Here is a 15700-nt window from a genome sequence, read left to right on the forward strand (position 1 = left end):
AAGCTATATTAAAAAAAAACTCAAAATATACCTACTACACTGTATCCAAGTATGACATGAAACAGGATGTTATGGAGCTCCGTAACCGCAACCGAAACCGATAAAAAAAATTAACTTTTATTATTTCGTTTTTACACAGTGATTTACTTAAAGAGAGTAGCTAATAGTATTTTAGAGGTTTTAGTATTTTACTGTGATTATATCTTTTATAAATACATCTTTAGGACATCAAAGACAACAGATAAATGTTCAAACATTTATTGAAAATTTGTGCTACACAAGCATAATATAAAAATACACAATAAATATTAACATAGACTTAGCCACAAAACTAAATAACTAATTTAGCTTATATGAAATAATACTTTTTGATTCATTTCACTTACCTAATATCGATGCTTTAAGTGGAATGTAATAAACTACAGTATGAAAATACTTCCCTTATTTTGCAAATATAATTTTAATAAAATTTTAACTTGAACAATTGCCTTTACGATTTTGATAGACTACATATTTAGTATTAGTAGAGCTTACTGTCTCAAAATACATATAGTTTATTTTTGATGAAAATTGAATACTAATCTATTCTTTCATATATCATTTTTAATTAGAAGCCATACATTTTGTTAAAGACATTGATTCTTATAAAAGCTAGCTTACTACAATTACGTTGATTTATATTTTAAGCAATCTTATATCTCAATTAAGCAGAAAGCTGTTCCAGGATGTAGCACCTACTCTAAAAATTCACGTTTAAGATAACTAAACCATTTCATCTCAATATAATATGTACAAAAATTTCAGGTAACATTTTTTGTACACTTTATTTTTAAACTGTTCTTGGCAGTACATTTTTATGCAAATTACAAGTAGAAATACTTGATATACAATGTTTAGAAAGTATTACAATATAAAAAAAATACTAGCTTCGTTCTAACTTTAGACAAAAACAAAAGCTACCATATGATATTTTAAATGCTTGTATGTAAGTTAAAAAAAAATTATCAACCAGTGACTACATTTACATTCAAACACCAAAACCTAATTTATAGACATTTCCTGTGTTGTACATCTGTAGACAAGAAATTCAGAACATTGAATATACCTAATATTACATTTTAATCAAACACATACAAAATTGTCACATAAAAAGAAACAAACATTTAAAATTAACAGGTAACAATAATTGTAAATCAGACTAAATTAATTACTAACAAATCAACTTAATAATAAAACTGGGAATAAACTTTAATCATGTGCTTTTTAAAATAGTGCTCTAAGCAGTATTGAATTAATTACATTTAAAAAAAGATTTCGTAATAACCGTACATTCATTGCACAAGTGAAGCTAATTATAGTGTTTAAATGATATTTTGTTTCGTTGATCTGCTCGCTTGCTTTCGAAAATTTTATTTATTTACTTTGCTCGGGCGTACATAAAATTCTTCAACATAAGCATTATATACGACGACACGAACAGAAAACAGAACAAGAGGCGGATTTCTTAAAATCGGAGAACAATCACAGAATTCATAGCATAGATGACAAAAATATCATATGCTACCTATCAGATAATAAAAGATAATTTTAATTTTCTATATAAGATGTAAATACAAACAATTTTACTAAATTTATAATAACAGTGTCGAGCAAAGAGACTTTTTTTATTTTCGCAATTATAGTTGAAAGCAAGGGAGCGATTACGCCAAATAATACATTATTTTTTTATAAAGAAATCATCACAACTGTCATGTCCGAATTTTTAATAACTATAGCCTTGTAATAATATTTTTATTATAATAAAACATTAGGCCATATAAGTATATAACATACAAATGTAAAAATACTATTATGGAATGATAATTTTGTTCCCACTGGGCTATCGCATGTCAACGAATTTTATTCCGACAAGTTGTTGCGTTTACACAAATACGAGTAATTTTGTATCAACGACTATATTGAAATACACGTTACATAGTTAATAAGTCACGAAGAATCACTTAAGACATTGACATAGAAAAAAACAACCTATTTTATATGCCCAATGTTTTTTTACACGGAGCAATATTATCACAAGTACACGAAGAATGAAATAATAATAATATTTTGGTCATCATCTTGTGTACGAGTCTTATATAGTTCAATAAGTCACATTTTAAAAATAATAGTGGAGGATACATCTAGTATCGAAAATATCACTAAATATAAAGGTATCATTGCTGTATTGCCCAATACAGAACCAACTATACTTAAAGTATACATCAAGCATTGTCTTCTTCGACAAGCTTCGACTTCTGGTTGGCACTACAAAAAGTACAAGTGAAGTCCACAAAGATTGCTACGGGACACATTCCGCCGGACAAAGTTAAGCACACAGCTTTTAAGACTATTTCATAGTAATGTTTCACAATGCAATAGCTTTAGCATAACTGTAAATTCAGTTATATTATCTAACATAAAAAAGCCAATTTTCTATAAAGTAGGTGACTATTATATCATGAATCAAGTTGTGCCCAAAAATCAAATGCACAATATATAAAAAATATAATATTGTTTCATTAAAATTTAAATTTATGTCACTTTTTGAGTAAAACATTAATCACAATCAACTAAATATTAAGATCCAGTTTGATATATAAACATTTGCAAGATCAATCTGAAAGGCGTCGTAGGCAGTGTAATGTTAAGCTTAGGTTTCTTGTTGTAGCCGCGATTGGAGAGACGCGATGTGTTGCTCCAATTCTCTCACCCTCTGCTGACTGTTCTGCAGCTGTCGCTTTACGATTCTCAATTCTTCGCCTTGTCGGTTGAAAGCGAGACGTAACTGGAAGTTTTGCATTAAAAGCTTATACAGAATTAAGAATTTACAAAACAAACTATTTTTTTACCAAACCTTTGTTTTTAACAGAAACAACTTTATATTTTGTGCAACAAACAACAATGTCATGTTACTTATGCCTGTAATAGTGGCCAACTCACCGTTCAAACCAGAACAAGCAGTGTTGCTGTTTGGTAGAACTGATAAGTGGTACCCATACAGATGAGCTTGCACAACGTCCTACCGACGATAATCAAACATTTGGGTATAATGGGATTCACTACCTCATTCTCAGTGTTGAAGACATCTCCCTGGTTGATCTGCTTGTAAAGTGGCACGGGCTCCGTCTCGCCCGTCTGCTTGCCGAACATTCGTTGTAGCTGATGGAACTTCGTGTTCTGATTTGCGTTTGTCTTCTGACATTTTTCCGTTACTTGTACCTGTTTAAATAGATAGTAACTAAAATATATTTACAATGTTTATTTTTTTTAAAGAATAAGCTTATAATTAATATGTTTTTATTGATTATTTCTTAGATCCTTAAAATATATAAATATTTATGGTGACATAATGTATCTTGAATGGTTAGACAATTAAACATAACCACGGATTGTAGATTTGCAGAAAATTGACGTCCTTCATTACTCATATTCAGTATTGACAATTGGCATTGATTAATTTTGTGTAAATGACAAGGAAAAAACAATAAACCTGAGGCGTTTCGTTGTCATGGTTTTCCTGCCAGGTGGCCAGCGGGCGGTAGTCGGGCGTGGTCTCTCGGGAGAGGAACGCGAACTTCTTCCGGTTGTTGGCGTCCTGAGGTTGCAGCGCCGGCGCGTCCTTGTTCGTACGCGGCTTGTGAGTCGATATGGTCACACCTGCATCGTGTTACAATTTGACACTTTTATATACAACCAATATATATACCAAAAATTAAATTTAGATGAAATATTATTAAGAGTATGAAAGGAATGCATATCTTGTAATGTGGGTAACACTCCTTTTACGTGTCTTTATTATTTTTTATTAGTCGAAGGAATATCTAAACAAAACATTTTTTAAAATAATCTCACCAGAAACTTTTTTTTTAATAAAAACAGTTTACGTGTTTCGATAATATTCTACGATAAAATATCGCAGTAGCTGCGAGGTCTTTCCAAGCACCTAGTCTGAGAGCGACAAAGTTACATGACGCGAACTTAACAACATAGTATCGGTCGGGCCGTACCGGTCTTCATGCTGATGAGCAGCGGCGGCGCGTTGACCCCGCCCAGCCAGTCGCGCGCGCTCACCGCCGGCTGCGGCGCCGCCGTGTCGGGGTACAGGTCCTCCTGCAACACACGCACACACACGCACAGTCGCGCTCACTGAGTGTCGGTCAACTTGTGTGATCGCAATTAGTCCAGGCCGATGTAATCTAATTTTATTCCTTACCGTACAATTACAAATACCTTCGAAACACTAATAGTTTCATTCGAAACACGACAAGATATATTTTCAGTCGATTTTTTTTATTGCAGTGGTACAAACGAATTAATTATAAAAAAATAAACGATTCGATATATTTAGTTATATCCAATTTCGGTTAGTGAAACTAGATCATACGGAAACTCAAGTTATATAATGCGAACAAAAATCTTTATTAAGACATTATCCTACTAATATTATGATGTACGTTTTGACTTACTTCTCGGTAGAATCTACTTTCCGAGTCGGTGGTACTAAAAAGGTACTGGTAGTTGTACATTTTCTACAATGCAACATGACGATTCAAAGTGGTCCTACGAGCCTACTCGATTAGAATATTAGAGGACAAACTCGCTCGGAGTCTGCACCGTGCGTCGTACCTGGAAGCAGTCGGACTTGCGCGGCACGATCATGGAGATGGGCTCGCACAGGCCGCGCGACGTGTGCAGCTTGTAGAAGCGGAACACCTCGCACGCGCCCGTGTGCACGCCGCGCTTCGGCATGAAGCCCAGCCCGCGCTGCGCACGCGCACACACATTATAGCACAAAGTTTTTTGCATTATTATTTTGGCACATTTCGTCCGCTCACAATATTATAAATATATAGTATAAGGAAATAGGTACAGTTAATAATAACAATATAATGAAAACTTAAGGTTAATTTATTATGTACAAAAATGTTAACGTCAATTTTTAATGAATACATAATTTAATTAATTCGATTTTAATGTTCAATTGTTTACAAATATTTTTATATAACTTATTAAACAAATCAATATACTACGTTTTTCTTACCTGAGGATTTCCAGATAGAAACTGATTCAGGAAATGCACGTATGGTGGCTCGTCGACCACCTCGTAGTAGCGTATGTTTCCATCACCTTTTCCAGCGAGATAAACCTGTTGAAAATAATTATTATTTATGGTATGAGTAGGTGGACGGACAAATGGGCCATCTACGGATACTAAGAAATATACTAAGGCGGTAGAACATTTCCAGGTGGCTGCGTCTCACCATGTTGGTGTCGTGGTCGTAGTAGGGGAAGACGACGCCGGAGGAGCTGTCGATGGTCTCCTGCAGCAGCGGCGCGGCCAGGCTGTGCTGGTCCCACAGCGCGTACTGGCGGTCGCTGTGGCGCGAGAAGCCCGTGGTCAGCACGCGGCCCTGGCTCACGAACGTGCACTTGGACGCCTTCGTGCCGCCGTGGCACGTGCCCTCCTGCGCAAACCAGTGCGTTAGTTAAAATACATTTTGAAATAAGTTTCTATACCTAAATATAAAATAGGATGACTGTTTATTCACCAATAATTTTACCTGTCAATCGATTCTACCACGCATAATTTTAATGCAGGGCAAATGAATAGCTAACTAAGTCAAAAGGTTAAGTCAAGGGACTTAACGTACACCTGTATTTACAATCGCTCACTCACACCTCAAACTAGCATACAACAATACTACATAGAGCCCACTACTTTATTTATATAACAACACAATTCCACTGAACTACATATATCAATTTTTATTCCAAATTACCGATAACAATTACGAATTTTAAATGTCATTTTGGCAAGGAATCCATAAGGAGTACCATAGATTACTTCTGCCATTGCATTGGATATAAAATAGTATGGAACAGTTCATAAACAATAGAGAATAAATCGTCAACAAATACAATGAACAATAAAATCTGTTATATCCATTTGAATAGAATTTAGATAGCGTTTTATTCGAAGCCTTATTAGTCTTCGATAGACTTACCGATAGAACGATCCCTCGCCTCGGTTCGATAACCCTCAACTTCTTGTCCTTACAAGTGGTAGCGAGCAGCGATCCGTCGCGGTTGAAGGACATGCAGTAGATGACGTCGCTGTGGCAGTCGATCACCTTCACCGCCTCCCCTTTGCCCACGTCCCATACGAAGATCTATAACGAAAAAAGCGTTTTAAAGCGTTTTCCACCATAGATTGACTCGAAACGTCAAAATCTTTATTTAATAAAGAGGTTTTACACTTTGCTTATTAGGTGTTAAAAAATTTGAGGACCTAAGAACCGACGTAAGAAACTCAGCCAATTTTTTTTTTCTCAAATGTATATATGTGTTTGTGAAATATTATTATTACCGAAATTATATTTTAAATGAGCAGGCGGTCGTTTCATTCACAAGGTGTTCGATCATCTAAAAAATCATTGGTATTGGAATATCCCTTAGCAAGAGAAAAATCCTTGACGATTCTTTTAAATTTAACAATTTGATATTTTTAAAGCTTACAGGACTCTCCTGTTGTTAAATCGTATACATTGACTCGCAAGAGTGACTTTTGTAACAGGTAATAGAAGCTACAAGTTTATATATTTTCCTTGTTAACTTTATATGTACGTAACAATTTCTAAAAAAACCTTTATGTTTTTGTATACATATTATATAAAGTTAGCAAATATACATTGAGAAGAATTATGATTAAAGACAGGGCCGAATCTACCATATGGCTTTTTGGGCTTCAGCCCAGAGCCCCGGATTCAAGGGGGCCCCAGCTAAGTCATGTCAAAGTCAAAAATAGACGATAATGCGAATGAATCCATAACTTTATTAAATTAAACAGATCGTATGGTTTGCAGCCCTGCGGGTCCTGCAATTAATCAAACCCATTTAAATAAATTAATTCAAGTCTACGTTCAGATATATCTTAGATGGGCCCCTGAGTAGTGTTAGCCCAGGGCCCCTAAACTTACGGTCCGGCCCTGATTAAAGACATATGCAATATACATAGGCTTTATTTCAATACAGATTGACAAACCTTTTAAATGTATTTTTTTTAAATACCGTTAAATGAATACTTACCAAGTAATCGAACCCAGCGCTAAGCAAGATATTTTCAGCAGTAGGATGCCATTCAATGTATGCAACTCTGCGCTTGTGTCCGTGCAACTCTACGAGCCAGTCGGTCAGGTGCATGGATAAACCTCCATCCGGAATGTGCCATAGTTTTACCTACATAATCATAACAATAAATAATAGTAATAATAACAATACAAAACGATCGTTCTGAATGATAATAACAGAATTATTTTGTTATTTTTTAAAATAAATATTATGCTTTTATACATAGTGGTATGCTAATAGCAATATATATGTGTATATAATAATACTATGTATAAAAACTTTACTTTTCAACAAATTAACTATATTTGATAGTTTTCACAGTACACAGTTATAATGAGTAAAAAGCTTATATACAATTGTAATTAAAAATTGATCTGAATAGTTTTTATACTTTGCCTTTTAATAATTTTAAATATTTTTCGTACTTATAGTAATGGATTGGAAAGGTGTTGTTTTTTATTATAATGTCAATATTAATTTATTAGTAAATTAATTTTAAAAAATAACATAAGATGTTACGTCCTTGTCCAAGCTGACAACACCTTCCTCTTCAATACAAAGTAATACAAAATATTTATTAAGTTGCACTAAGTCTTATTATGTACAATGTTCTTTTTTGTTTCTGGCAACATTACTGAACTATTCTATAAGCATGTCTAATGTATGTGTATAGTTCATTTACAATATTTTAGAGGTATGTGTGTTACATTATCTGAATTTCAATTATACTTTTGTACTATATATTTTATATATCAAGTGGTTCTAAATCCATGGAGATAGCATATATTGACGGTTAGCATTATTACTTAGAGTGCTGATAACAAGCATTATCAAGTTTATAAATACAATTTTATTTATAAATATAGTATAGTCAAATATTGTTTCTAATATCCTCGTGTTAAAATCATCATCACTAGAGACCATACACCTTTTATGTAGCAAATTTAGCCGATGTCTTGAAACATCTTGTCAGACATAAAAACATAATTATCAGTTTATCTATGTAAATATAAAATGTTTATATTAAGTATAAATTGAATATCGTTCAATATACAGAAAATGTATACTAATAAATTAGGGGACTGTTTTACTCAAGCACTGCTGGAGCAGTTCTGTTTTGTTTAAGCAAGTGAAATTGAGAGACTCAGATCAGACGAACGTAGAATCTACCCAAGTCAGCTAAGGGGCCAAAATCACCGAGGCTTACCTTAACTTTGCCGAAAAGTAATTAAATTTATCATTACTTGTGCTTATGTTTACTTTAAGCACTGTGCTTCATACTCGCTATGTCTTCTATACACCGTTATCGCTTCAACTAAACCGTAGATATACAATAGCTTTTTTCGCTTTTACCGCAATCTACATCGCCTAAATCGTAGTAAAACCTCGTATTTAACAGTCAAAAACAGTTGGAATGGAACACGACCGCGTAATGGGTGCCATTTTCCACGGGCTAATTGGAAACCTGTATTAAAATTGTAACGAAATTACCGTGCAGTCATCGGAACACGAGGCTATGATGTTATCGTTGAACGGATTCCATTTGATGTCGAGTACCGGGCCTTTGTGGCCCGTGACGCGACTCGCATTGAAGTCTAGCCGACCAGTCTGGAAAAATTAAGTTTAATTAGTTTCATCCAAATTTAATAATATATTTGAGTTTTATTGCAAGTGTTATTTTTCTTGTCTGCTTTTTTAACATCTGCTTACTTTCTTGATCTCTCTAAGCCAATGAACTTATACTTATTTAGGTAAAATATATGAAGACTTAACGCTGTAAATATTTACCCCCTTAGTCGTCGATTATTTTCATTAAAATTATTACATTACGAGTGACTTTGTACAAAGTATCTTCGTCTGATTATTATAAAACGTGAATAAAAAAAATGAAATTAAGTTACTCATAGCAGATTTACCTCTATGTATAGGGATATAATACATTAATCGAAACATTTCTGATATAATAAACGTTGTTCGTTATCCGGAATTGAGAATAGCTGCGAACGAGTTTATGTTCCGTCAAGCGTTGTTTATGATGGTCACAAATCCGTATTTGAATTTGGCAATTATCATAAATAAACCATAGCAAGATTATGGTGGAATACGTTTAAAACGGTAAATTTGCTCAGTACCATATGGTATGTTATCATAGCAATAAAATAATTGTTATACATTTATGGTCTTGATTGGATAAGTAATTTATTAAATATATCAGCTGTTTACCTAAATAAATATATAGTTTAAATCTGTCAGAACACTTCGTTATGTCATCTCTTCTACATATTGAAACAATTTGATAAGTCGAAGCGACAAGTTTTAATTTCGTGCAATGACAATGTAGCGACGAATGAGTGACAATTACAAGAAGTAATTACTTCGTAATTCGACACACGAACGCCGTGTTCTCTTGAGACTGATAACTGTGGCAATATCACTGTTATTTTTATTATATTTCGCTTTAATTTCCTCACGCGAGCTATTAGTTTAATTTCAGTAGGAATACGGTTAGTCGCGTGTATTAAACTATACATATAAAATACTTTATTCAGACTAACTATCAAGGCTTAAACAAATGAATGCAGAATGTAGAAATTTGGAATTGGGAGGTGTAAAGTTGTGTAAATTAATTAATTAACCCGTACAAAATCGGGACGCGATGCTAGTATATTATATTTGCGTAGTTCGTCTAACGCTCTGCATGTGCAGTGTCACATTATTTCATTATGATAATATGTTAATGCTTTTGCGGTCATGAACTACTAATACAGCATGACTACGAAGAATAAAATATGTTGGAGCGGCTACGTGTATTGTTTCAATCAATGTGTGGATGGTCAGAGGTTAAATTATCATTGATATTGTTCACACGTTTAGATATTTGTTGTTTTAAACTACATTATTCAGAATTGATAGCTTCCGATTGTTCATGAATATCTGGTAAAGTTTCCATATATAATTTCCATTTATAATATGAAGCGTTAGTGGACATATGGTTGAACGAACTAATTTTTGGGAAGTACCCTTTCAATTCCAATAATTATTTATTCGCACTGAACTGGTAATTACTACCAGTCCTATCTGCCAGGAAGGTTAATAAAGTATAATAAGTACATAAAATCACAGTACAACTCTAAGTGCTATAGATATAAATAATCCGTGAGAATATATTTTAGCAAATAAGCCTCGTGTAAATCATGATAAATTAAACAGGTATGAAAGAATCTTGAGTCTTTTACTTACGTGGTCTAATGGCAGCACGAGGAAGGCACCGCCACCAGCAACCTCCGTCACGATCGCCACGAACTTAGGATTGACCGCACAGAAGTTGGAATCGTGGGCATTCCTTGTTATCTTTATGTTATCATAGCATCGTTCCCGCTTGAATGGCACTCCGTATACGTGGCGGAACTTGGAACTTCTCACCCCACGGAACCATACCTAAAACGTATAAAAAAACATTTATATTTAAAATCCTAATTGTACTAGGCAAAGATCACAGCATACAGCATGAGATCCTTCTAGTTTCCAGCCAATATTCTAATCTTTATTTGATGATATATAAAAACGTGAAAGATGTGCTAGGTAAACCGTCACCAAAAGACGCCATTTTCTTACAAACCAAAACACATAAGAGAACCAAAGTACACAGTCGATTGGTTTTAAGTGATTGCTAATGCTAATCATGCCAGTGTAGGGAAACCTTATCAAAGTCCTTATCAGTTGCCGTTATTTGTAAATGTAAATTATCATTTATGGAAAAAGTGCTCACAAATTCATTGCGCTTTTTTGCAAATTTGAAAATATATTGATTTAATTAAATCTCATCTATCTTTGCTCTCTAGTCAATTAATAAAAACGAACCAAATACATTTAGTGCCGGGTTACGAACACCAAGAACGGACAACTTGACAAATTGTCGAAGTTACATAACGATTCACATAAAATGATGTTCACAAAACCGTTAACACTATAAAGGTGATAATTAGCTGTATTGTTGAAATATTTTTCTCATGCCTTCAAAAAAGCGCCATGTGAACTTCCAGGGGAAAACACAATGTACTCGAAGTAAGAGTTACTAATAACATAATTAACAATTAAAGTTAATTCAGAGTGCGGAAAATATGTAATCACCAACTGTAAGGTTGTACCACTTGTGACCTATGCCAGTCGCAGGTTCAATCCTGATTTCTTAAGACTACTGTCGTACCCAATCATAATATAAGAATACTTGGAAACAGGCATTGATAGTATTCTTTAATAAATAATTAAAATGCATAAAATTAACTAAAACCCAAAATATATACTTAACAAAAAATGTTGCAATTTTCTTAAACAAAAAGCATTTATTCCTTTGATAGCTTACGATAAATAATTATTAAAAAAATAAAGCTTGTACCTGAGAATTAGTCATGTCGTCTCCACTACTCGGGTGCGATTTCAAAGCATGCACTACAAAAGATTCACACTCCAAAACTATGAACACTGTGCATTTTACAAAACATAATCATGTAAACAAAGTAATGAAAATTCTGTCGCCCACATCACGAGCTGCGATATAAACACTGAAAATATTAAAGACACAAAAAAAAAAATGATAGACAAAACGGCTACATGAAATTGTGCAAATTAAAGTAACAATACAATACGTAATAGACGCTACATTGCGAATCAACGTTTAAGCAATATGAAACTGTTTTATTATGATAGCGGCAGAGACGCGTGCCTAGAGCGGCAAGCGAAAAAAAAGTGAAAACGCTTTACGATGTAGACTGATGCTGGGACTTGAGAAATTATATTCATTGTGCTGTGTAGCGATAGACTGAATATCAATTAAGTACAATTTAACTAATAAAATTTATTACGTAACGAGTTTTATGCAACACCGTTTAAATATCTTTATAAGACATATGTAAATTTTTAAATAGAAAAGATGCGTTTATGTATATTATTTTTACTGTAGTCATTCATTATAATTATAATTTAGAAATTTGTTGTTAAATTATCTAATGGATGGTAAGGTGAAATTTAATGGACAGGGTTCGAGCTTATGTTTTCAAACATGATAGTTGATAAAATCAGAATTCAAACTTAAGATATATTTTTTCTACTATTTGTATTATTTTTATTTTAAGTACAGTAATCAAACGAATTCAATTTCAAGTTGGCTAGAAATAAATTAGAAATAAATTAGAATAAATTATATGGAATAGTATTTGAAGTCTATTCACTTCCATTTACTAATAAAAAATGCCAAACATATTTATGTATACCGTGATTTAAACAACCTTCTCTCGGATTGCTTCTTATAAAATTATTTTTAACGCAAAAGAATACAGATTTATGATAACAATATTAAATAAAAGCCCATTTCTCAAAACACAATTTTGATGCTTAAGCTCTTCTTCCTTTCCACCGACCATATTTATCAAGTGGTTACACTTTTAATTATAGATATATTGAATTTTTTTAAATAATATCAGATTGACCATTGCATTCATTATTTTTTTATTAACACCAAATTGTTAAATATTTTTTTTTAAGTATGTAAACTATTTTGCTTAATCAGTAACAACTACTAAATAGAACAACAAAAAACAACATTCATTTAAAATGAAAGCATAAATAGAAATTTAATATAACTTTATGTAACGATACATTAACATGTGCCCAGTGATAGCCATTCTCTAGTTTTACCGATGGATTACTTGTGCTTAACTGGTAAGACTGCAGACATTCATAAGCCACTACTGTTACATCACAGATAGTAAAGCAGTTACAAAATAACTAAACAAAGCAAGACATCTGTATAATGTAACCATAACAGGGTATATACATTATATAATTTACTTGATAGTGCTATGATAGTACTACAGTTGATAAGTGCACTTTTTTTTTAAATTTATTTAGGTAAGGTAAGCTAATGGGTTATCTCATCGTGCTTGCCCTTAACCTCGTTTTATTTTTATAAGATATAAGTAATTCCAAACACCATTAGTGCTTACACAGGCACTCACCCTTGAAACAGGAACATGGTACAGACAATTACAGATGTATAATAATAGTACATCTATCTACTGTTTTTTTACTATCAGGATAAAACTGAGATAGATTTGTACAAAAACTAAACAATGTGTCTTAGTTTATATAAAGCTAATAGGTCGAGTTGACCACTCAACACCACAGTGTTTGCTGCATGTAGTAAGAGTTCGACAAATTTATTATTTTTTAATTTTGTGACTGGTAAATGTGTAACCAAATTTTTTTTTAAATGATTTAGTCCTTCTTGCATTTGTTTTAATTGTGATCAGCGACTGTTTAATTATGCCATCCTTATTATTTATGAACTCGATTTTAAGTTAAACTATTTTGTAAATTATGTAATACAAAATAAATGAATAGTATTTGTAATCCATATCCAATTGTATCACATCATGAGTTATAAAAATGTTGCAGTTATGATTAAATAAATAAAATTAAGAAACCTCGTGTAACTTTTCTACTTTAACCGAGGCTAAAAGTACTTTCTATTGTTATTCAATGTTAATTAGTTTCTGTTTTATTTTTAATGATATCCATTTTTAGGTCAGTATGCGATTTTTTTATGATTAAAAAAAAAGGATTTTGTAAAGTTATGGATAGATTTAAACTTAATTAATAGTTTGATTTTAAATTAATAAATAAAAATTATTTATTCTTAATCTCAACTATTTCTAATAGTGTAATTATTTAATCTTATCTAATGTACTACATACTAGTCTAACATGATAAAAAACTAATATTCTAGCGATCAATAGCTTGTGCTATTAAGCTATAAGTATTTAAGCTATACATAAGCCGATTTATTTTTTATAGATCTTACCTTAGCGGCAGGTTTATTACAAGCTCTTACATCAACGAGTGCCGTCCCTTTTGCTGGACTTTTTTCAGATAAATTTATATCTATACAATTAATTTCTCTTATCAAATCATCCTTTACCGGAGGCATATCCCTAAGCAAAACCTAATATTTGAGGAATAAAAACTATTGATTGCATACACTTTATAAAAAATGAATAGACTCTTGATTTAAGAGGTCTAGTGTCGCTAAACTTTTTAAGTTTTCTTATTAAAATATAATATTACTTTACAATTCACAATTCGCATGATTAGCATCACATCACGAACAAAAAATCGAATTAAGACTAGTTTCTCATTAGGGTTGCCTGCTCATAAAAAAAATCCCCGATATAAGCTTAATACCCCAAAAAAAAAAAAACTATTCTATTAGTATTTATTATTAATTTAATATAGACTGCGTTTTCTTGCGTTATCTTCGAAATATATAAATTTTAGAAAACAAATCAAACACAACACGTGGTACAGGTGGTTAAACCATATAAAAATTATTTTTCCAACCTTACACAAGCGTCTTCGTCTCATTTGTCTCTTTAAAAGTTTAGTTTAACTAAAATGAAAGCATTTTATATTTAGTACGGAATATGACTAATAAATAACTGTCTTTAAGATTTTTTTTCAAAATGTTCGAAATACAACTCATTTTAATGATAATCATAGAATAATTTTATATCAATTTATTTTCTCCAATAAAGTATTGTCGTTCATGGTTTTTAGTTAAAATGACAAACCTCGGGCATCAAACAACCATACCATTTTGTATAAAAGTATCGTGTTTAAATTATTATTGTTTTATTTAATGTAAAAAATTTGCTGGGTTTCATTGACCAATTTTCAGACATTTCTTTTTGGTAGATTTTGAATAATTAATAAGTAAGTACATTATATGTCTTCATAGACAATTCTACAATTTTATATAATATCGGAATATTTTTTTTCTATTTTAAATTTTTAAGCAAAAAAAAAAATAGAATTAACAACTAATAAATATTTTAAATAAATTACTTCAAAATCTACCGTCACGATGACATTTTTAACAAAGTTTACGGGTGAAGAAACTTAGCTGGTAACCCAAAAATGGTAGATTAAAAAGTCTATAACAGTCACAGATTATAATCCGTTGTCATAATATAAAGATCTGTTTGCACTATCAATAACTTTAAAATTATTTTAATGAAAAACCAGACATAAAAATAAATATAATTTTTTATTCTTGTATATTATATTATTATTTTTTGTATAAAGAATATAAAAAGAATAGCCTTCATATTTTCTTTATGAATTTTTAATGGGGCAAAAGTATCCGAATTCGGGATAAAATTATGATGCTTTATTCGTATTTTATCAACAAATTAAATAAAATGTGCATGTGTAAATTAAAAAAAAAAAAACTTATATTTTTTTATTGCAACTTGCAATTGTAAAAACAATATGGCAATGAGTTTCCATGGCAACATGCATTTAGGTATATGCACTAGCTAGTATAAGTGTATTATCTATGTATATCACTATATAATAGAATAGAATTCTATTTTTTTTATTAACATAAGAATTTATATTTTTATATAAATTTAACTTTTTTTAATTACTACCCATAATGGTTAAATTTTACAAAGTCAAAGTGTCACTTTGGACGATT

At 31.7% G+C, this 15700-nt stretch overlaps 1 protein-coding gene across 3 annotated transcripts; it reads right to left on the reverse strand.

The window, feature by feature from the left end:
* Positions 1-327: 327 nt before the first annotated feature.
* LOC125065185 (coronin-2B-like) lies at positions 328-14328 on the reverse strand. 3 transcript variants are annotated; one of them, XM_047672676.1, is made up of 13 exons: positions 14027-14328; positions 10408-10605; positions 8659-8775; positions 7126-7275; positions 6045-6209; positions 5301-5504; positions 5081-5185; positions 4666-4803; positions 4125-4149; positions 4047-4073; positions 3530-3696; positions 3103-3258; positions 328-2824 (listed from the first exon to the last, which is right to left on the reverse strand). In XM_047672676.1, exons 1-13 carry the CDS (start codon positions 14150-14152, stop codon positions 2690-2692), a joined length of 1713 nt encoding a protein of 570 aa, XP_047528632.1. In that variant the 5' UTR covers positions 14153-14328; the 3' UTR covers positions 328-2689. The 3 variants fall into 3 exon arrangements, with proteins under 3 accessions (XP_047528632.1, XP_047528633.1, XP_047528630.1); XM_047672677.1 differs by adding an exon at positions 11564-11729 and having other exon boundaries at positions 332-2824; positions 4047-4149; positions 14027-14150; XM_047672674.1 differs by having other exon boundaries at positions 332-2824; positions 4047-4149.
* Between the last annotated feature and the right edge of the window lie 1372 nt (positions 14329-15700).

The sequence above is a fragment of the Vanessa atalanta genome, chromosome 7 (assembly GCF_905147765.1).
Source record: "Vanessa atalanta chromosome 7, ilVanAtal1.2, whole genome shotgun sequence".
NCBI lineage: Eukaryota > Metazoa > Arthropoda > Insecta > Lepidoptera > Nymphalidae > Vanessa > Vanessa atalanta.